Source organism: Dasypus novemcinctus, chromosome 8 (assembly GCF_030445035.2).
Source record: "Dasypus novemcinctus isolate mDasNov1 chromosome 8, mDasNov1.1.hap2, whole genome shotgun sequence".
NCBI classification, from domain to species: Eukaryota; Metazoa; Chordata; class Mammalia; order Cingulata; family Dasypodidae; genus Dasypus; species Dasypus novemcinctus.
In genome coordinates this window covers 105,128,789-105,151,966 of record NC_080680.1, presented here as the reverse complement: position 1 = coordinate 105,151,966, position 23,178 = coordinate 105,128,789, and the positions used below count along the sequence as shown (strand labels likewise).

At 42.3% G+C, this 23,178-nt stretch overlaps 1 protein-coding gene across 3 annotated transcripts in view; it reads right to left on the bottom strand.

Moving 5' to 3' along the window:
• TNC (tenascin C) overlaps nt 1–23,178 on the bottom strand; it is a 97,316-nt gene that overhangs the window by 11,338 nt on the left and 62,800 nt on the right. For 2 of the 3 annotated variants that reach the window (XM_058302492.2, XM_058302493.2), the window contains 6 exons: nt 16,583–16,855; nt 8,533–8,655; nt 7,149–7,292; nt 5,042–5,161; nt 3,276–3,419; nt 2,381–2,511 (listed from right to left, as the gene is read on the bottom strand). In XM_058302492.2, the coding sequence (XP_058158475.1) occupies nt 2,381–2,511; nt 3,276–3,419; nt 5,042–5,161; nt 7,149–7,292; nt 8,533–8,655; nt 16,583–16,855 (935 nt within the window). Of the gene's footprint in view, nt 1–2,380; nt 2,512–3,275; nt 3,420–5,041; nt 5,162–7,148; nt 7,293–8,532; nt 8,656–16,582; nt 16,856–18,398; nt 18,672–23,178 lie in introns of all 3 variants that reach the window. The other variant, XM_058302491.2, reaches the window with a different exon arrangement.

The following is a 23,178-nucleotide window of genomic DNA, read 5'->3' as shown; positions in this document are numbered from 1 at the left end:
ACTCCATAACTTTTGGTTGCAGAGGACAGTTTTGCACCCTGGCCTCACATACCCTGCCCAGGACTTTTCTCCTGGATTTTCATAAGTGAGATGTAAAAAGCTGGGGGCTGGACATGAAGGGAAGTTAACCAGTGTCAGTGTCTACTTAATACCAGTGAGGTCTATTTAATACCAGTGACCCAGTGACCTTTGTGAAATTCTGGGTCTGTTTCCATGGGGAAGGATCAAGTGTCAAGTAGAAAGCAGAGCTTATTAAATTACTTGGGTATACAATTACCTGTCTGCTTTCTAGGCTGCTGTGCAGAGTTGTTTTCTTGCAATTAGAGTAGATAGAAATGGGATTCATGGCTTTAGATAAACACAAGATTCTAGAATACCTGGCCAGGAAGGGACCTTAGAAATTGGTGAGTCCAATTCACTAATTATATAGATGTGAAAACTGACACCCAGAGAAGGAAAAGATCTTGCTTCCATTCATGCAATGAGTTAGTTCATTGTTATACTAACTCCAGGGAGAACCATGGTAGTGATTAGCAATGTGTGTCCATTTCTGATAAAACATGTCTGGTTGAATACAGCCATCTGTCTCTATTTGCTTCTGATACCCAGTAGAATGAGAGCCAAAGGGTATAAGGTATAAATCCCAAAAGATGAGGGAAACAGGAGAGGAGTCAGCAAAAGGTATCTTGGTGGGTGGAAAGTAGGAGGTTGATTGGCAACTGAGGTGTTAGAATGGAGAAACCTGGGGGCTAATTAACCACAATGGGTAAAGCCAATCAGAGTCTGGTTGATATACACCACAGAGTCCAACAGGTTCAGACAAATAGATGCCTTTGAAGACCAGTGTGTGAAGTGGCTATATAAAGGTTTGCTAGAAAAATCTGTATAAAAAATCATTAGATCCACCCATCTACCCATCTTTTCTTATCCCCACAGCCCAGATGACTATGCTTCCACCAGCTAAATGAATCTTGAGGCTTACTGTTTAGGGAGGTTAAGCCAGAGAGACTCTGCATTTGAAGCCACCAACTCAGTGGGGGAGGGGAAGCAGCCTGAGGTATTACACACTGGAAACAAAAGATTAAGTGGAGGCTTACTTCTAAGGCATTGGAAGATTTCTCTGGGGTAACTGATTAGCTCAAGAGAAAAGTCTCGCAGTTCTGAAATTTGGGGTTACCCAAGAAAATTGCTGGTACTTGCCCAATCACTCTATAGTAAGCCCCACAGTTGACAAGTCCTGCCTGTGCAGCTGGAACTCCTACTCAGCTATTTCATCCTTGGTGAAAGTAGAAAAGGACAGCTGGGGACTTGTAACACAAAAGAGGGAGACCCAAACAAAACAAAACCAAACAATAGAAGTGAAACAGAAAAAGAAACCGGAAACACAGTGCAAGTTGTATAATAAAATGCCAGTAACTTTATAGGGGAGAAACCTGGCAGACAGCATCCTAACCAAGTGTACAAAGTCAACCTTGCTATGACTTGAATAAATCATATCAACATCATGCACCCCTGATATGTGTCAAGCAGGGCACAGCATCATTCTAATGGTGTTCTTGGCCAAAAACACATGGCCACAATCTATAAGAAAACCTCAGACAAACCTAGACTGATGACATTCTACAAAATAACTGGCCAATATTCTTAAAAACTGTCCTGATCATGAAAGACAAGGAAACACTGAGGAACTATCATAGTTTGAAAGAGACCAGAAGACATGACAGGCATACTGGGTCCAAAAAAGGACATGAGTAGGACAACTGTCAAAATTCAAATATGGACTGTATATTAGTTAATGGTATTGTACCAATGCTAATTTTCTGATTTGGATAATGGCTACATGAGATGATAACATTGGGAAACCTGCAGGAAGCGTTCATGGGAACTCTCTGTACTCACTTTTTGTAACATGTCTGTAGGTCTAAAACCATTTCAAATAAAAAGTAAAAGAAAAAAGTTCATGAGTAGAGACTACAAAGTATTAACAATTGCTGTCCCAAGGATGTGGTAATACATATTGCAATATATAATGTACTGATAACACCTGAAGGGTAATATATATGGTAAAGACGCAGAAGAAGTCCTTGACCTTTGCTCAATAAACAGTAAATGACCAAAATTCCAGCTCCTAAAATGTCTTCATGTGTAATGAACCGTGGTTCTTGACCTTGGCTGACTACCAGAACCGTGTTCTGTTTAAAAAGAGAGAGGCTGGAGCATATGACATATGACTCAGAAAGTCTGGCATGGTGTCCAGTCCCTACTGATTTTATTTTATGTTTTTAGCTCCCCAGCTTTACCAGTTGAATCTGTCCCTACTTTGAGGATAATTTGAATGCTTCAAAGAGCAGTGCAGAGTTGTTCATCTACTACAAGATACCTTGACTGTACCATCCACAGACTCATAGACCAGGAGGTAACCGGTGACTGATGCCTGGGGGTGTTGCCAGGTGAGGAGGGCAGTTTCCGACTGAATGTCAGTAGCAGTCAAGTCTCTTGGTGAATCAAGGTCTGGAGAAGGTAAGATATTTGATAGTTAATAAATCAGCAAGAGAAGGACAAAACTCCCTGGATGGGTATCAGGAGGCCTGGATTCAAGTCCTTTCCTTACCACCCACTGACCCACTAAGTTTGGGCAAGAACCTTCCCCATCTGTAAAGAGAAGGCTGGGTCATGTGGCCTTCAAAGGCATGAATTCTAGGCAGTTTGTATTACCCTAAGGGTCAGGTTTTCCTGTATCCAACATGGTCTTGATTGACACTAGTTGGATTTGGGGAGAAAAGTATAGCTGTGAACATAATTACCACCACCCCTTGTTTCTAAATAATAGGACAGATCAGTGCCAATATTGGTAGTCAACCCTATTGGAGGATGTTCCCCCGTGCTTGTTAAATTTTGTAAAACAATTTCAATGTATAAAGCCCAATGGGCGTATAGGAACACCTGCCTGAAAAATCTTTCTCTTAAAAAATGTTTCCCTACCTAGGACATGGATCTCAAATACTCAGTTCAAGGTTAGTGGGGGACTGGTTTTCCACTTAAGAAGTCCTCCTCTTAAAATCTTTTCCTACTCTGGGGGTGGGGGAAGAAGGTCATTTAAGTTCAAAAGGAAATGGTGTTTTTCTGAAAGTCTTAATTGAGTGGGCACTGATGAATTTAGCTGCTGCTGCTGTCATCTCATGGCAAAGAACTGATTGAAGAAAGAAGAGTTGCAGGAGGATTACTGTTTAAAATGGAGGTTGTGGGCGGGGGCTTAGAAAGAAGAACGACCAGACCTGTAGTGAACTTGGCTGTGATAGTTGAGCTCTTCTGGGGCCCTTTCTCCGCAAAGATTCTCAGTGTGTATTCTGTGGCAGGCACGAGGTTGGTCAGCGCATATTCCACTGTGTTCCCGGACACCGTGCGTGTAATTTCTGGCACTAAGCATGAAATACACATACCGAGGCAGTTACCTCTCACTGTCTGAACTCTCAGTGGACTTGGCAAACACCCCTTTCTCTCTCTTGAGTGCTCAGCTCATATACAAAGGATTTATCATATGGAGACTGGATTTTTCCAGGCACCAAATCAGAAGGAAGGGGAACTGGAGGTCAGCAGAGCATGGACTGTAACAGCTTTGCAGCAGACACAAACGAGCTAGAGGAGGGTGGCAGGTGACATCCCTAAGCCTCAGAACCTCCCAAATATAATTTGTCCTGTTGAATATGCGCCCCTCCCTTTCACCTACTTGCATGTCCAGTTCTGATTTGCCAAATTTTGGCAACTGATTAGGCTGAGGGATCACCAAAATGGGTAGTAGAAGACATTAGAGCCAGGTTAATGCCTCTCAGCTCCACGGCAACCGTGGAAACCAAACCTTAGTGTCCAGGTGTATTTGTTTTTTTCCTAATCATAGATGACCAAGTATCCTGGCTTGCTGGGGACTGAGGGGTTTTCCAGGGTGCTAACACTGGGAAATTTCTGGGCAAACCTGGATGACTTGATCACCCTTCCTAATAATTCTTGAGCCCCTCTGGACAGCCCTTTGCTAGTCATGCATCCACCATTTCTATAATTCTTGTGAACTCTACCCTGATTTATTTTAGGTGCTAGGTTCAAGGGACAGAGCCATCTTCCCTTAGAAGGGTTTGTTCACAAGAATATTTAAGATTTAAGAATAATAAGAATAAACCTAAACACCTCTTGCCCCTTTGCTCTGTCCTCACAAAGAATTCTATTAGGTAGTTTTCAGGCTGACTTAAGATTTTCAGAGGGCCTAGGTACTGGTAAGATTATAGTGCCCTTCGTATGGCTACTGACAGTAAAACAATCCTAACCATAAAATATGAGACTTACATATACTTTGAAACTAAACCAGTAAAATTTTCTTTTAAGCGTAGTTCGTAACAGAATGGTGGATTAGCTCATTGAAAAGGAATTTCTCTTTCTCCTCTCTCTTATTTTTATTTGTATTTGATTTGACATTCTGGCAGCTGTACTTTGCTGGTGCCCTAAGCAAGTGTTTACACTGCCCTCCGGGATAAATCAGCAAAGGTAGTTGTAAAACCAAGGAAAACTACTTTCTTTTCTAAAAATGGAGTTGCCTACCACTGGTCTTCTCTGTGGCCTCTGAGAAGCTCAGGCCCCTGGCACTGCCTGTGGCAACCTGCTTAAGATTTTAGATCCTGGATTCCTTCTTTGTGAGAGATGACAGCTGCTTCCTAGAGAGAGAAGCTTACACCGACAGGCAGAGAGAGGAGAGAGCTGGACACACTTGATGTAGCCACTTTATTTTCGTTCTTTTGCTGGACAAGCAAAGGAACAAGGGTAGGGCTTTCTTGGCCACCCCCTGAACAGCTCTTTCACACTTTAACACACCCCCGGCCCAACCCAGGAGTCTATTCTGAGGTTGTGTTCAAGAACCATGGGACATGATGGACCTTCACCCAGTCACACATTTTTGCCATCCTGGGCCAAAATGTGGGAAGGACAACAGAGAGTGGGCAGAGTTTGCAACAGGACAGACACTCCTCAGAGTGGGGAGTTTTGGACAGGCCCTCACCTCTCTCCCCTGCATAGGAGATGACGTAATTGTCCACTGCAGCGATGGCTGGCTGCCACATGGCCAGGGCCTCTGAGCTGGTGATGTTGGCTGTCACTAGGCCAGATGGACCGTCCAGATCTGCAAAGAGAGATGGTGACATGTTGGAGTGAGAGGCTGATGGGAGATGACAGGAGGCCACAGCTGCCCAGCTGCATGTACTGCTCATGGACTCCTGGTGTTAGGATGCAGCATCAGCTGCAGGGAATGGCTCAGAATCCCGGGCTTAGCATCAGGCTGATCTGGGTTTGAGCTAGGATTCCTTCCCTTGCTGGCCAAGTTACCTTGAAATGGGGATAGCAATCTGCCCTGGCCTTATCCCCAGCATTTGATTTTCAAGGGATGTTATGGGTGGAGAGGTTCTGCACAAATTGAGATTGTCTGAGTATGCAAAAATGATTATCCTTATTGTTCCCATCATTTTCCCAAGGGAAAGAACTTACCAGAATGGGAGACTGTCTGAGGCTTTTCTGGACTTTGAGTGATTCCCCGCATAGGGGGTTTATATGGAGCCAGACCCCTGGAGGCTCACAGTCCCAGGTGCCACCTTGACATCTCTGTCCAGTGCCTGCATGTTCCTGGGAAAGTCATTTCCTTTCTCCAAACCTCACTTTCTTCAGGTGGCCATTGGGAGGATTAACTAGACAGCGTGTGTAAAATGTGCTTGGGGAAACTCTCAAGAATTACAGTTATTGTTATTGTAACTATTAAAGTTACTTGGAGTCTTATGTATGATTTACATATAATTCACTATTCAATTACTGTTTGTGGCAGCCCTGGGAGGATGGAGGGCAACTGTCATTGGCTCGTTTTGCAGACAGAGCCCCTGAATGTCAGGAGGTGAACTGACAGGACGTAGCACAGTAACTTTGGGACGCCACATCGTCCACTCTGAGTTCCTTCCTGTTATGTCATGTGTGTACAGAATCTCCTTTAACCAGTGAAGACAATTGGACCTTGGGAGGAAACCTATTTGGCTTTTGCAATCTGTTGCTGTGGAGAATCCATGAATGAAAGATTTCTTCTGGGGAAATAAGGCCTGCATGGCAGGAAAGACAGGACTCTGGATTCAGATGGGATGTTTTAATGGCATATTATCAACTCTTTTTTCAGGCTATTAGGATATTTTTAAAATTTCCTATGAGGCCCATTCTTTGGATCCCTATAATGAATTGACTGGGTAATTGCCCTTATATCAAAGGATAAATTGTTTAGGGACTTGGTTGTAACAGACTGCCTGAAGAGAAATTTTCCACTTCATTCTCCTTCAATGCAATTCATTATTTCCCTCTCTTCACAGTGTGCTGTACAAATCAGGTTATAATAGGAGAATAATCTTTTATTTTAGAGGAGCACAGACTTTGCAGTCAGACTGACCAAGTTTCAAATTTGGTTCTAGCATTTACTAGTTATATGGCCTTGGCCAAGGTATTTAGTTTTCCTGGGTCTCAGTTGCCTCCTCTGTAAAATGGGAATGATATTAGCTGTGGGATTAAATGTGAAGGGTTTAGCAACAGTGCCCAGAAGACATTAGCTGCAACCACTGCAGGAGTGTGTGAAGCTCCTATCGTAAGGTCTTCCCAATGCATACTTTGCATACTAAAAGGGGCAGGGGAGGAGATGGTGGATGATTGGGTACAGTTGTTTACTCTTAAAGATGCTTTACATAAATAGCTGCATGTGATCCTCACAGCACACTGGGGGAAGCAGAACTGTACTGATTTTACAGAGAAGGGACCTGACCCCAGAGAAATGAACTGTCAGCTCGTAGCTTACTAGTTCACATAGTTGAGTAAATGGTAGATTTGGGATTTCAACCCAGGTCGATATGACTTCCACACCTGAGCTCTTTTTCCAGAAGAGTCCCAATGATTGAGGCCCTGGGACGATGAGGAGGCACCCAAGGATGGCCCAGGAATGAGGCCACTGGCACTCCAAAGTCAGACTGCTTTCTGCTACTTTTCATAAATAAAACCAGTCGACCAGTTGCCGAGTCACACGCAATAATGCCGAAGGTGGGAAATAACATAGCTTGCAAAAGAAGTCTCAACAAACAGACAAAACATACCTGTGGTGAAAGTCCCCGAGACAGGTTCACTTTCCTCAAAGCCCTTCATGGCGATGATGCTGACAAGGTACTCCACCCCAGGGATGAGTTTCACTAGCCTGGTCTGAGTCTGGGTCCCATCCACGGTTACCACGGCAGGAGTTCCTAAGACAGTAGAAGCAAGGCCAGGAATGTGGACCTCGTTCAGGTGTATTCACTGTTGCCCCAAGAATCGGTGTGTCTAATTTGGAAGTGAAACCTCATCTTTACCCAATACCATTTTCTTGACTTCTCATTTGCTCCTACCCTTTTGGCCTAAGGAAAGAGGCCTTACGTTTTTGTATAATGCTTTTTCCACTGGTGCAGATGCCAAAAACTAAGCCAGGAGAGGAAAAAACATGAAGTCACAATATACTAAAAATGGTAAGTTTCCGTTCAGTAGAGAGCTGACATGTTGTACACATTTGATTTTCTTTATCTTTTTTTTCCACAAAGAATATGGGATGCTTACTGTGTAATGTATATCTGATTTAACCCATTGTCTTGACTTAGGAATATATAGACTTTTTCCTGGGAAATTCTTCTACCTAGCAGAAATTCTACTAAGTAAAAAAAGAAGGTGGTCATAGTCAAGTTTATACTCTTATATTTATTAAGAAGTCTAGAGTTTATATTTCTTAGAATTCCAGGGCTGATGAAGAACTTGAACATCAAATTCCCCTGAGGGATACTACAGCTTTCCACTGAAGAGGTTACTAAGCAATCTCTCTTTACATACTTCCAGTAACAGTGAGATCACTACCTTCATAATGTCTTTAGGCAGATCAGATTAAAAGCACAGAGGAACTCTATAGTCTCCACTGTAGCCCTTGGGGGAATATTACACTCCTCAGAAATTCAAAGACAAATGCCATGACCCTTGCATCTTCTCTGCAAATTAAACAACCCTGGATTGTAATCTGTTCCTCATGCAACATGGTCTTGAGTCACTCCAATTAAAGTATGGTACCAGAACTGAATATGTCAGGCATGGGCTGACCAGCCTGGGCCAGAGCAAGACTCCTATGTGTCCTGCTCATGACACTTTGAAGCTATTCATGTTGTTAGATTAAATGAGCTCCAAGTCAATGGAACATCATCCTTTGGAGTCCAAGGAAGTTCTGAACTAGCATCCCCAAACCTGCTAAGTCACAGTTCCCTGTCCTACACTGAGACACAAGGACTTGGAGACGCAAGGGCAAGACCTCACTCATACCCACATCAAGGCTAGCTTTTCAGATGAGTCTGCTCCAAGAGAAAAATGGAAATGTGTTTAGAGGCCTCTGTCATGTCACTGTGTGTAAACAGTATTGGGGAACTTTTTCGCCATTTTACCCAAACCCTTCAAGCTGCCTGAGTCCCCTACCTCCTGAAATGGGCACGTAGGTAATCCGGAAGTTCTCCACCTGGGCAATGGGTGCCATCCAACTGATGGTGGCTGAGTTTTCAGTGATGTCTGAGAAAATGATTTCCTTTGGGGAGCCCATGGCTGTCAAGGAGAAAGCACAAGAGAAATCCAGACAGTTAAGTATCATGCTCATTAGTGATTTTCTCCCTGGATTCCTAAACCAGAAAACTCTGTCTCTAGAATCTGTGTGTGAGCCAAGCCTTCAGGATGGAGAATGTTGTCATCTGTGGTCAAGTTGTGACTTGATGGGAACAATTCTTTTTTTTTTTTTTTTCCATTTGGATTCAGGGCCCAGTTCTGTGAGCAGCTACTAGCAAGAGAGGGGAAATGGTTTCACAACTTGGCACATGCCCCTTCTTATTTTTAGCACATTTTCAAGTCTTTGCTTTCTAGTTCCTTTTATAAAATAATACTAAGACTTGACAATTACAGAATTCTTTGCAACTCATAAGATCCCTTCACACATATTCTTATTTACTTAAAATTTCTCATATGTAAATCATCATGAAAAAGGTATGGTTGTAGCCATTTTACAGAGGAGCAACTGAGGCTCAGTTTCCCTGTGAACATTCTTGTGATGTGAACTTTCTGGGTCCTAGGACTGGGTAGCAGAGCTGAGCACAGTTTTGGGATCCTGGAAACAATGTTTTCATGGAAACTAATCTTGACAAGCCCATTCCCAGAACTGGAAGGAGGTCCAAAGCCAGGAGAGTTAACTAACCTCAGGCCTGTTACCAAAACAAATACCCAACAGGCCCTGGGTCTACCTGGTGGGAAAGCCATGCCTAAGGGGCAGTTTCTTCTCCCTAATTACCTCCCTCCAAACTCAGTTTCCTTTGGCTTTTATCTATGTTGTTTTTGGCTTAGATTTTTGCCCTCTTCAGCTGACCATGCCTAACCAAAGAATTCAGGAAACAATTTTCAGGTCTCCAGGGAGCTCCCTTCTTTCTCTTTTTCCTTCTTCAACCCACGTTGATCATTAAGTTCTGAAACCAACAGCCCATTTCTGTCTTTTTCTGTTACCCATGACATCTCCTCCTACAGCTTTCTCCTGTGACCTGGCAGCCACCCCCAGACTGTGGCTGCCTGGGTTTTTGCTCTCTCCTTGGAAAGTCTTGGAGACCACAAGAGCTCTGAGGCTTAGAAGATCTTGGTTACCTAGATTCCACTGAGATGCTGGGCAACCTTGGGAAGGTCCCTTCACCTCTGTGTGCCTCAGTTGCCCCATCTATCCAGTGTGAAAAGCAATGACTACTCACAGCAGAGTTGTCTGGCTTCAATGAGCTAAGGGGTGTAAAACTCCTAGTACAGCATCCAGCATGCAGTAAGAATTCAATACTTTCTTTCCCATGTGACTCTTTCTTCCACGGGCCATGCTGGATACTGAAGCAGGACCCAGGAAAGTCCTATATGAGGCTGGCTGAGAAAGAAACCCCAGTGAAGTGGGTACATTCACGAATGAGGTGCTCTCACTGGCAGCCTGCCTTTTGTGCTGATTGAAAACTTTATTGGTGTAGGTCCTGACAGAGTTTATAAAGTATAACTTGTAACTACAACTTTCTTCTCTAGATCTCAGCTTTCTCATCTGCAAAATGGCTATAATATCTGCCCCATCTCATAAGCCACAAAATTAGTTGTGCCTTCGATCACACATTCCTGGGGAGTGTGCTTGGTAAAAGTGGTGGCAAAAGGATGGCTATGTGTAACCTGAAGGGAGAGCATGTTAATGGTGGGTCCCAGGGTCAATGGGGATGATACTTTTAGACAGCAGATCTTCCTAAGAGTAAAAGATTATTTGTTGTTCTAAAAAGTCTCCTTCTGCATGAATAGGGCTCCTAAGTCTCTAGTCTCACAGCAGAGGAGACAGGCATTTGGAACCTGAAGATGGAGTTTCATAGAGCAACTAAACCATACCCATTGAAAAATTGGGGAGACCCAAGGCAAGACAATGGCTTTGTCCATTTTTCCAAAAATTTATCCTGTTGAGTTTTCAAAAACTGCATTAGCTAATGGGTGTAAAACCCCTAGTACAGCATCCAGCATGCAGTAAGAATTCAATACTTGCTTTCCCATGTGACTCTTTCTTCCGTGGGCCATGCTGGATACTGAAGCAGGACCCAGGAGGTTGAGCTGGGCTGCCATCTGCCTTCCACATAGAAGTTGTATCCCCAAATCTGGTACAAATGCCTTTAATTATATGCCCATTGATTGTCATTTTTGAAAATGTATTCCCCTATTAATATATTTTTATACAACACTTAATATTATGTGTCATGTACTATACTAGGCTAAGGGGAGAGCTGTTGTACCTAACATGGTTTAAGTGCATGAATTTTGAAGTTAGACTGACTTGCATTTGAATTTCACTCTGGCTTTAATAGCTGCTAACTCCTTAACCCCTTGGGTCTTAGTTTCTGCATCTGTGAGATGGGGCTGCCTGTGACGCTACCCTCATTGGACTGTGCCATGGAGATTCAGTAAGGTAAAATGTGGCAGCCCTCTTTTTGTGCATGGCACGAAGTATGTGTTCCATAATTAGCAGTTTCCATCTTTATGCCTCATGGGGAAAGTGTGTGAGTCAGAGCCAGAGGTACCCAACACAAAGAGGCTGGTTCACATGGAAGGGAAGTGTATTAGTTTCTTAGCTGTGAATGCTAAAATCATATAGTATGTTGGCTTAAACAATGGGAATTTATTGGCTCACGGTTTTGAGGCTAGAAGATGTCCAAAACTGAGGTGTCAGCAAGGTGATGCTTTCTTTCTAAAGACTGTGGCATTCAGAGGCTGGCTGCCACCAATCCTTGGTCCTTAGGTTTTCTGTCACATGGCTATGGAAATGGCAATGCTTCTTTCTCTTCTGGGTCAGTTGACTTTCTGTTCCTTACAGAAATGGAACTGTGGGTTCTCTTCTCTGTTCCAATTTCCTTTGCTTATGAGGACTTCAATCACACTGGATTCAGGTCCACAACCATTCAGTTTGGGAACAGATTGACTAATAACATCTTCAAAGGTCCTATGTGCAAATGGGTTCACACACAAAGGGTTGGGACCTCAACATGCCTTTCATTGGGGACATGACTGAAACCTCAACAGTCTACCCTCTGGACCCCAAAAGACATGTTCTTCCCATATGCAAAACATAGTCATTCCTCCACAACATCCCCAAAGCCTTAAGTCATTTCAGTAACAATGCTAGGTACAAAGTCTCATCAAAATCAGTTAGGGTATAGTCCATCCTGGGACAAAATTCCTCAGTCCAATGGACCTGTGAAACCTAGAATATAAGTTATCTGTTTCAATATACAATAGTGGGACAGGCATAGGATAGACATTCCCATTCCAGAAGGGAGAAATTGTAAGATAAAAAGGGGTCATGGGTCCCCAGCAAGTCCAAAACCCAGTAGTGCAAACTCCATTAGACTTCAAGTTCTGAGAGTCCCCTGTGGATTGGTATTTTGTCCTCTGGGCTGGATGGAGAAGCAGCCCTACCCCTTCCAAGCACTTGGGCAGTGGTCATACTCTTTTAACCACTAAGGTGAAGGCCCCACCTTCTCGGGGCTCTGGGGTGGTGGCCAGCCTTGCCATATACACCAGGGTCCAGGCCCCACCCTCTTTAAGCATTGACGTGGTGGCACTTTCCCTGAATAAGAGGGTGCAAGGTCAGCCCCCCAGAAGCACAGAGGCAGCCCTGCCCTTCCCACACAGGTGAGTGGGCCCTCTTTCTTGGCCTGAAAAGGTCTTTTAGGTCCAGATCTTTGCTTCCATGGTTCTGCTCTTGAAGTCATTCTTCTTTCAGCTCATCCTTTCTCTGAAGTTTCTAGTTCAGGCTGACTAGTTCTGCTCATACAAATTTTGCAAAAAACTTGTCAGGTTTGCCTGCAGTTCAAGCAGACCAAACCATCCTAAAATAGATCCTTCCTAGATAACTTCATTTCCATTCCTGACTTCCACTAAAACGGCTGACTGGAACCACATCCAGCCGCATGTGCTTTAGCAAAGGTTTGTTCAGTTAAACCCTCACATGGAGCTCTGTCCTCTGGGGATTCACTTCGGGATAGCTCAGGGAGGTCCCTGGTGGAGCTATTTCTGGCCCTAGTCTCAGAGCATGCTATCCGGATAGGCTCAGAATTGTTCAAACCATTAATTTCTGGTTTCTTTGTGCTTGAGACTTCAGTTCTCAGTCTATGCTTTTCCTCTCACATTTTACCATAAGCTGGAAGGAGAAGCCAGGCTGTACTTAGCTCGGAAACCTCAGCTAAATATCCAAGTTCACTGGTTACACATTCCACTTTCTATCCACAATCACAGCACAATTTTGCCAAGTTCCCTACTTTATAACGAAGATTGTCTTTCCTCCAATTTCCAATAACACATTCACGATTTCCTTCTGTGGCCTCACTGGAAGTGCCTGTGATGTCTGTATTTCTACCGACAGTCTCTTCAAAGCAATCTAAGCCTTTTCTATCAAGTACCTCACAATTCTTCTAGCCTTTATCCATTACCCAATTCCAGAGCAGTTCCTATATTTTTACATATTTTTCATAGCAACATCCCACGTTCTAGTACCAAAAACTGTATTTCTCAGCTGCTGAAGCAAACACTGTACAATGAATTGGCTAAAACAATGGGGGTTTATAGGCTTATGGTTTTGAGGCTAGAAGTCCAAACCTGAGGCATCAGCAAGGTGATGCTTTCTCTCGGAAGACTGTGGCACTCTGGGGCTGGCTGCCAGCAGTCCCTGGCCCTGGGCTTTCCTGTCACATGGTAATGCACATGGTTCTGTCTTCTCCTTTCTTTCCTGGATTCCTTTGACTTCTGGTTTTTCTATTTTCCTGTGGTCTCTCTTCTCATGTTAAATTTCCTTTTCTTATAAGGACTTCAACCCTATTAGATTAAGGCCCAAGCTCATTCAGTTTGGGCGCACCTTAACCAATAATGTCTTCAAAGGTCTATTTACAAGGCTTCACACCCATGGGACCAGGCCTTTTGTGGGAGATGTGATTCAATCCCCAACAGGACGGTTGCCAAGCAAGTGTCTGTGCAGGTCTGCTAAGGCCCCGGGCACACTGTCATCATGACTCTGTGGTGTGTGGTTTCAAGTGCATCTGAACTGGAACGCAGCTGAGGAATTTAGAGACAACCTGACTGGGAAAGGTGAGGTGGGGGTGGGGGTACATTCCGGGAGTTGGGAGATGGGGCTCTCCCACCCTGACCACCCTGTTGGCCTCTGAACACCGTGCTGGCCTTGAGTGACAGCCTTAGGAGTGTGTGCTTTGGGGTGGGAAGTTTTTACTTAAGAAAACTTTTCTGGCTGCTCACCCTGAGTACTTTAGGTACATGACAGGACCCTCCAGAAGAGAATGTCAATATCATCATACCCTGTTGCAAAGAGGATTTCTTCCCTCTTTGTGCCTACTCTTGGATCCTCGAGATGATCCACATCTCCCTGGAGGCAAAGAAGCTCCTGGCAACTCTATACCTCCCAAAGATGGACCAAGAACTCCTGTGAAGAAATGGCTTAAACTATGGAGGGGAAGAGGAGTTGTTGCGAGTGCAGGGATTGACAGAACAATAAAAATAGAAACGTAAGTGTTCATCAGCAGGGGAATTTTTAAATAAATAAGGCATACAGGATTATCTCTGAAATCTAGTAACCAGTTTAAAAAAAGCAAAGTGTAGAAGAGGGTGTATATGTTAACCATTGTGCCAAAAAAGGCCAAAAAGAAGGCAAATTTATATTAATTTTGTCTCTGTATATAGAATATTTCTGGAAAGATACAAAAGAAATTGATAACTGGTTGCCTGTGGATAAGGCAACTAAGTGGCCAAGGCACAGGGGGAGGAATAGAGACTTCACTGTATATCCACTTTTAACTTTTGAATTTTGAACCAAGTGTCCCATTAAAAATAAAATTAAAATAACCTCGAACATATCATTCAGCTAATATTGTCCCTATGGGCAAGGAAGCTCTGCTAAGTACTTATTAGACATTTGCAACCTACTTCAAACCTCACGGCTGACTTTTGAGGTAAATTCTATTTTCCAGATAGGGATTGCAGCTCAGAGAGGAAAAGAGACTTGCCCAAAGTCACACAGCTGGTAAAGGACAGAGCCAGGAATAGATCGCCAGGATCTGCGCAGAGGTCACATCCTGCTCCATGAGGGTCCCCTGCTTGTCATCGCCCTTTCTGCCATCCTGGGGTCCTTGGGGGCAGGCAGAAGTGCCTTGTGAAAGCAGGGGGAGCTGGAGTAGCTCAACCCCAGGACAAAAAGGGACTGGGAATCCCAGAGAAAGGGTTCCAACCATGCAGGGGAAGAAAGAGAAAAGAGGAGGAAGGTGGAAAAATAAAGGGGACGTTTTATAAAGGTGAGGTGTGAAGGCGGAGACTAGACATTTACTGTGTTTAAACTACCACTTCCCTGCCTTTCCCTAATAGTTGAGCACATATGTACAGACACTCAAGTGTGCCTGCATGGACACACACAACACATGCTTCTCTTTGGCTGTGAAATACAAGACCCCAGAGAAGAAAATCAGAGAAGTCTTTCTGTGACACAGCAGGGTCTGTTGTTTCTTTTGTTCTTAAAAAAAACCCTCATAATTATTCATTCTGTTTTGTGCTTCAGAAGTGCAGGGCCTCTAGAAAAAAAAATCAGCTGAACAAAATCAGTGATTCGAAGTAAACTTTGATAGCACTGTTTATAAACCAAGGTCAAAATCAAGCTCTGCCTCTGATCTGGAGTCGTTTCATAGATAGCCGCAGAGAAGAGGAGGCAGGGACCTGTACTGTCCGTGTTAGAAAGGAACAAGGCCTTTCCTCTGGTTGGATCTTGGCATTTCCTCCATGTTTACAAATCCTGATTATGACTTCTTAGAGTTTGTTAGGTCCTGAAACTTGACCTAATCAAATACCCATCTCTAGAGAAACTGGGAAGATTTTGGCTGATGCTCTGCTCCATGCTTATCAGAGAAGGCAAGGATGTATATTCACTGATTATTTGTAATTCGGGCCAAATATATTTAATACTATTAAAATAAATTGGCCATTTAAATTTTAGCTGTGTGACCTTAGCCAAGTCCCTTCACCTTTCTGGGCCGCAGAATCCTCATGCACAAGTAGAAGAGGCTGAAACCCATCACTTTTAAGGTTTTTTTACTCTGCCCGTGTGATCTTGTAATTTTTTCCTCTGGTTTCTCTTTGACATGTCTGTCTCTAGGGAATGATATATTTCTGCAGCTTCCTTGGATTTGGGAAGGAAATCCTAAACCCACCTGCTGGCCTTTTCCTTCCAAAGAATCACATTTTTCTTTGTATTATTTTTTATAAAGAGTCATCTTATTAACCATCTTGATTTTTTTTCTCCTTGAAACAAAGTGGCTCATAAGGAAAAGGCCTTTTGTTCCCCCCTTTTTGATAGCTTTTAGAGTTGTTATGGGTATGGAATAATTAGAGAACACCAGAAATAGAAGCCGTCTTACACAAATGGAGCCTGGCAACCTTGCCAGCTTCTTCCTTTGCTCCTCGCCAGTCACAGTACTGATCATGTACATGTAGTTTTTTATAAATATTAATCTGTATAAGTGGTGATGTCACATCTCCATTATCCCCTGCAGAGTATGTTGAACATTTTTACCAAAGACCAAGGAAATGTTTTCCTGGGTAAAGTGTAGTGAGATAACAGGGAGGAGGAAGAGTCTTTGCAATAAAAAAACGTTAATTGTAATCATGATGAAAACACTAGCAGCTCTCTTCTGCTGGGCCCTTGCTGCATACCATGCCCTCTGCTACATGAATTATCTCATTTAATCCTTACAATGCTATTAAGTAAATGGCATCATCCTCCTTTTCTGAAAAATTAACCAAATTGTCCAAGGTCATGCAGTCTAGAACTAAAAGTGCCAGGATCTGAACCCAGCTTCCTCGGCCCAAAGCTCTTGTAATTACCCAGCATTGTGAGAAAAAGACCCCAGGCCATAGGTTTTACATTCCTGTGCATTTACGGTACCTGTTGTTGCTACAGCACTGACTGGTGGGGATCGCCTTCCATTGCTTATTCCATAGAGTTCAATTTCATATTCAGTGGCCTCTCTGAGACCCGTTATGTCCCTTGTACGCTCAGGGCCAAGTAGGGTTATTGTCAGTGGCTCAGACTGCTTTTTGGTATCTCTGATTTTGAGAACAAAACTGTCGAAGACCCCTTCATCAGCCGTCCAGGACAGACGGAAACTGTCTGGGGTTGCATCTGAAACCAGAAGGTTGTCAACTTCCAGCTCTGCTTCTAGAAGGGGAGAAAATGATAGAAGTAGGAAAGAGAACATCATTTACCAGCCAGTGCAATCTTCTCCCCAGTGGGGGTATCAGTATGCAGTGGTGCCCCAGCTCTCAGAGATAAAAGTGTCCTGAGATATTGAAAATAAAATTATTCCATATTAACAAGTCTGGTGGGGTTGGAAGAGGAGAAAGATGGGGTTGACGCTTTCAATACGAGCCAAGTGTTTGCTTGCATATGTGAGTTTTGTCTAAAAGCAGCTCTATAAATCCACATCTGGACTCAGCATTGGCCCCTCCTATGCATTCTTAAACAAGTTCAAAGCAAGTAACTTGTTTACATTGCTCTCTGTCTTCCAGTGGCTGAGTGCCCATCCTCTGCGAGACCTTTTCCTTTTCTTTGTGAAAAGACAAATAAACCAGCATTAATGATCTGTAGAGCTGCCCATGATGATACTGCTGATTATATTTCTCTTGAGCAAAATGGCTTTTAAAATATTATGGTCTTTTTGCTGTTCTTGGAGCTGTTTACTAAAGAAGTCTCCTACTCTTGACTTTCTTTTTTTTTCACCAGTAGATGAGTGTTCAGATGGTAGAACTGAGGCTTTGGAACCTTTTGTGTTATGTATTTTGGACCTAAGGTTTCAACTTGGATTGTCTTAACTAGGCAAAACCCAATGTGAAGGTAAATTTAGAGCTGAGTTCCTCAAAGTGTGCTCAGAGCAAACTATTCCTGTTGGATCCTCTTCCTTGAAATATATTCATTGTCAAATAAGTTTGGGAAATACTGCCTGGGTAAGACCTTCTTAGAGATACACAATGCATATTAGAATGTTCTGAAAAGACTTGCTGTCAAGAATTTTGTTTAACGTTGTTCAACTGAGTATTTCCAAAACTTATCTGAGTCTAAACTCCTTGACTAAAAAGAATCTTTGAATATTCTAAAAAGCCACTAATCCCTAGAAAGACTATGGAAACCACAGTTTTAGCTGTGAAAGTTGTTACTATTACATTTCTCTAGGAATTATTAGTCTTGAGAAAATTATGGATTTAGTCTGTGTTGAAGAATCTCTCTTATAGAGATATTTACCAATATAATAAGTCCACATTTGGTTTTCCAATGATGAGCCCATCTAAATTTGTCAAAATTAGAGTTGAGACTTTGAGAAGACAAACTCCTTCAATAAGGTTTTGAAATATACCCATTGGTATATTTCTTTTGAGAAGGCTGAAATGTCACTGGGGACCAGCCAGGATGAACACAGGGAGAGTGATTCAGAGTAAGGACACAAGAGAATTGGACAAGACATCTACAGGATTTGAGACACCAAGAGGAAACATTTCGACCTTCTCATTTCTAGGGTAGGAGAGAGGGAGTGCTCATTAGGTACATAAAGACAAGGCAGCGTGCGGACGCGACACAAAGAACAGGTCATGTCTATGGGTTAAATAGGGGATATGGACAAGGTTGTTAAAATCATGGTGATCTGGTAGACGAATTACATGGAAGGGGACCAGGAAGAGGAGAGAATGGCTCACTTGAATTGAAATACCTGTAACAATCTCAGTTCTCAAGGGCTTGGTTTGGTGCCCTTGGGTGAAGCCAGAGACTGTAACCTCATAGCCAATGCCAGTTATGAGGCCTCTAAGCTCCAGATTCCTCTGGGTTCCTGAAAGGGTGAATTCCTGGGGGTCCAGCAGCTTCCCAGAATCCACCACCGTTACTAGGAAGCTGTCAAAGGCATTCTCCGATGCCATCCAGGAAACTGTGAACCCGTAGGGATTAATGTCGGAAATGGTTAGGTTTTCCAGAAGGGGCAGGGCCTCTGAAAGAAGGGAGGGGCAAAAATAACTCAGATTAGCAGCACTGACTCTGCAGTGATAGCACAAGAACATCGATAATCATTAAATGTGTTGTATGCTAAGAAATAAAGACTTGGTAAGAGCCTCTTGGGTGCCAGATGGTGCAATCTGGTATAATTCTCACAACAAGCCTATTTCCATTTTATAGATGACAAAGCTGAGTTTCAAAGAGGTGGAAGCACTTAGCCAATGGCACAGAGCTTGCGTGTGTTTGCAAATGCACTTCCTTTTCAGTGCCCTTCGTATGTTTCTATACTGATACTAGCCCACATGTTTAGTTAAGCCAATTAGGGCCACTCCTCAGGAGCTGAGATAAAGGAAGGGGAGGAGGTCAGAGTTTTCATGTAGCAAAATGAACATTTTATGGATACAAAATTTCATTAATTCTTTTGTTGCTATCTTTCCTGGTAAACTTAGGAGACAGGAACATGTCTGGATTTTAAGTAAGTTCTGTCACCATTGTTGGTTCATTCATTCATCAAACATCTACATCCCAACTTTATTTCTCAGGTACGAAGGGGTCTTTTCACACGTTGGGTTTCACAATTGACAATGCTTCACATTCATTATTTTATTTAATTCTCACAATGACACTGAAAGGTAAATATTGCTACCCTCTTGTGCCCTCCACTCCCCCCCTACCCAATGAAATTTAAGAGAAGAGAGAGGTCTGGTGACTTAGCCAAGATCACACAGCCAGTAACTGGCAAAGCCAGGGACCCACCCCAGGTCCTATGACTGTAATCCACTGTTCTTTCCAAACCCCAAGCCAAAGTCTAATTAGTGGACCCTATCAGTCTTGGCCAAGTTCTGAGTCAGAAGCAGATTAGTGGAGAAGGTTCAGTGCTTCCCCTCTAGAAAAACAAAGCAAAGTAATGGCAAATTTGTTTATTTTAATAATAAATAAATGAACTTATTTATTTTGGGGGATTGAAATCTCAGGGCCAAACCTCACTGCAGCCAGTTTAGAAACTTCTTTTCCATTGCAGCTAAATGGAAACTTTCAAAGAGACAAATGCCCTTACACTATGGGACAAAAAAGAAGTGTTTGAACAAATGAATGGATGTCCTCACCCCCTATGCAGAGAATAAAATTTTGCTCCGACTTGAAATTCCTGTACTTATTTTGAAATACTTGGTGTCTATTTTGAAGTATTTTTCTCCACATAAAGATCTCCAAAGAATCATAGCTCTACCAAAGGCAAAAACAAAATCACATATACTGTGCAAACAGGCTTCTTTGTCTGAGGGATGGACTAAAATTCTGGTATCAGGGTTTGTTTAGTTAAGCAGAGGCTCCACACTTTGATAGCTGTCCTCTTTGCACCTCCACGTCATCAAAGCAGCGGATTCTGATTGGAATGAGGGTGTTCCAGCTAATTAGTAAATTGAGGGCTTGTTATTTATAATTCCTCCTCTTCTGTTTTTTTTTTCTTTTTTAATATGCTTCTTTTAAAATGCAGAGTCTTTTCATATTAAGGATTAGCTGAGACAATACTGTAACTGGATCTCAGATTCCCAATACTGAGCTCTCCCAGACTCTCTTTCTTTTCTCTATTTTGTGGGAGGTCTTGCAAGAGGCTACAAGTAAAGGCTCGGTGGGAATTCCTCCCCTCCTGAGCAGGTTCTCATCCTCTGGCTACTTTTTTTTTTTTCCCTCTGAGAAATGACCATTTTTGGCAGTTGGAGACTCATCTGAACAATTGGATTCACATTAGAAAACTGGACAAGAAAAAGAACTAATTTAATCTTACGTGTTCAATGTTCCCTTAAAAATAACAGGAAAGTTGTGATTGCATAGGTCTATTGTTTCTATCTAGGCTTGTTGTTTATTTTCTAAGAAAACAGCCTTTTTCATACTGTTGGGAGATAGTCAAAAGAACCTAGCATCTGTAAAATACCTGCTGGCTTCCAGGGAGGTAAATTTCATATCTGCGTAATCTCTGAGACAAAACTGTGAAAGGTACCTGTGGTGTCTTCTCTTCACAGATAAGGACATTGGGGTTCAAGAAAAGCTAAGAACTAGGACCAGCTTATGTAGTTAGAGAGTAGTGGGAGGGGATTAGAAACTACACAAGCCTGATCACAAAATGTTCATTCTTCTGGGATACCAGGCAATCTCCAAGTAAATATTTAATTGCACTTATTAGCATATTTTATTTATGGCATTTTAGATCATGGGAGAGACCCGGTTGAATGTGAAAATCAGATGGCAAAATCAGGCTCCTGAGAATTATCATTGTGGAATATGAGACTTTTAAATATTTTGAGCTTTTTCAGGACGGAGATTTGGTACTTTGATATCATTCTTGGCCTTTGCCATCTTTGGAAAGAAAAATGGAACCACTTTTTAATTTAATTCAAAGACTAGTTAGAAGTCAAGTTTAATGAATGGGCAGGTTTAATTAAACATGGGGTCTGTTATCTTAGTTTGATCCTTCATTAATCTGTTATAGACGTCAATATTAGGAAGAAATATATTTTTTTTTAAAGAAAAAGATACTATATTTCTAAGGCAGGTCATTCACAGACTGCCTTATCTAGCCTGATTTATGGATAAAATCTCTGTCTTTGGCTTTTACTATCTTAGAATTCATTATTTAGCTAGAATCTCCAAACTGTGGATCAGACAGCCTACAAAATTTGGCACAGAAACTCTTGAAAGTTTTATACAATGGTTGAGAACGCTGTCTCATTTCCTAGGTTTGGCTGTGAAAGATCTCTCCTTCGCAATAGTCTTTGCTCTCTCTTCACTCAGCAGCCTACACATAGAATAGGGACTGCATTTTGGGTTGAATTTCCCTTCAGGATGACCATCACCTATTTCCCCTTTTCCTGCTCAGAATTCTAAATAGATATCCTTTGAATGAGTACCCATCACGGCAAAGGCAGTGAGGGGTCTGGTGGGGTCCCCAGCCCAGGTGGCCCCTGCCACGCTAACATAATAGCCAGGAGTCTCCTCCAAGCCCATGATGTTAGCGTGCTGTACATCTCCTGAGACTGTGAACTGCTGGGACTCATGCAACCAGTGAAAATCGCTAACACTGAAAACAGTCTTTGCAAAAGTCCTAGCTTGAGTGATCCACAACATGTTGAAGCTGTTGGGAGTGACATTGCTAAGGACGAGGGTGTCCAACTGTGGCTCTGGCTCTGAAGGGGAAGGCACATGGGCAGAGAAAAAGATAGACATTACTAGAAGAAGCAGTGGGATTCTCCAGAATGTTGATTTCTCCAAATATTTGCAGCAAATATAGAATATAAAGCTATGTCTACACCTGCATTGATTATAATGCTAGAGATTGCATTGCTTTCTCTGCAGGCATGGATTTACTTTTAAGTCTAGACATGACATTTGCTAGTCACGTGTGAAGAAAAGTGAAATAAGCCATTAGAGAGCTAGATAGGATTAATGTAAAGGGTATTAAGACTTCATTTTCCAAAGCTCATAATGGGTCACTAGCCCTATAAGACATTCCAAGAAAAGAAAGCTCCATGGTGAAGTATGTATGGTAAATACTGAAATCTGTATTTTACCTTAGAGGCTCATAAAGAGTATTAGCATTTTAAAGATTCTAAAAGGCTGGCTTTCTAAAGAAACCTATTTAACTTTGTTTACTCTAGCATTTCATAAACTTATTCATCAATGGATATGTTTTCTGAGGAATATTCTTTGAACACCTCAAAGGGCTGGGGTTTTGCTGAACATGCTTTGGAAAATGCTTCTTTGGGGTTTCTTTATTTAGTCTTTTTATCTATTCAGTTCCACAAATTAAAAGCTAATGCTAATATCCATATAAGAGAAATTCTCTGTAGTATTGAGCAAGCCAAATGCATGCTACATCTACATCTCACTCTAAATGCTCTAAATACTCTAATGTTCTAAATGCTTTACAGGTGAAATTGGCTTCCATTAAAAACCACTGGTAGATGCAAAAGTTAAGGAAAACCTGATGTTAGGCGTTGCATTTTTTTAAAGGAAATTCACATATTGGACAATTTGGGAGGATGAATGGTTTCATGGTGGTTAAATTTCTCTTCTCCTTTAGAGTTTAGACAGTCAGTGATGAGAGCAACTTATTTTAATGTAGGGAGCCCTTTGAACTGGGATGACTATGGGACTGTCCCTCTAAGTGCTCATTTATCAAATAATAATAACATTACAATGTTTTGGCCCAACTGTAGTTTAGAAAAAGGCAATAATTCTGTAAGTTTGGGATAATAGGATCAGAACTGAGAGTTGGAAAGAAGCAAACTACTTCTTGCACAGATTTGGGAGTTTTTCTTCAGCTCCTGTATAGGAGGAAGAAGGGGTTCATTCGCATAAACTTTCACAGGACAAGTTCATAGCATAACTCAATACCACAAAGTCTCTAAGGACTAAAAAAACATGACTCAGAAACAGAATATAGCCATAAGCAATGGCATTTGATTTACTACTTAGCAATTAGTTTGGGAAGCTAATGCTGCTAT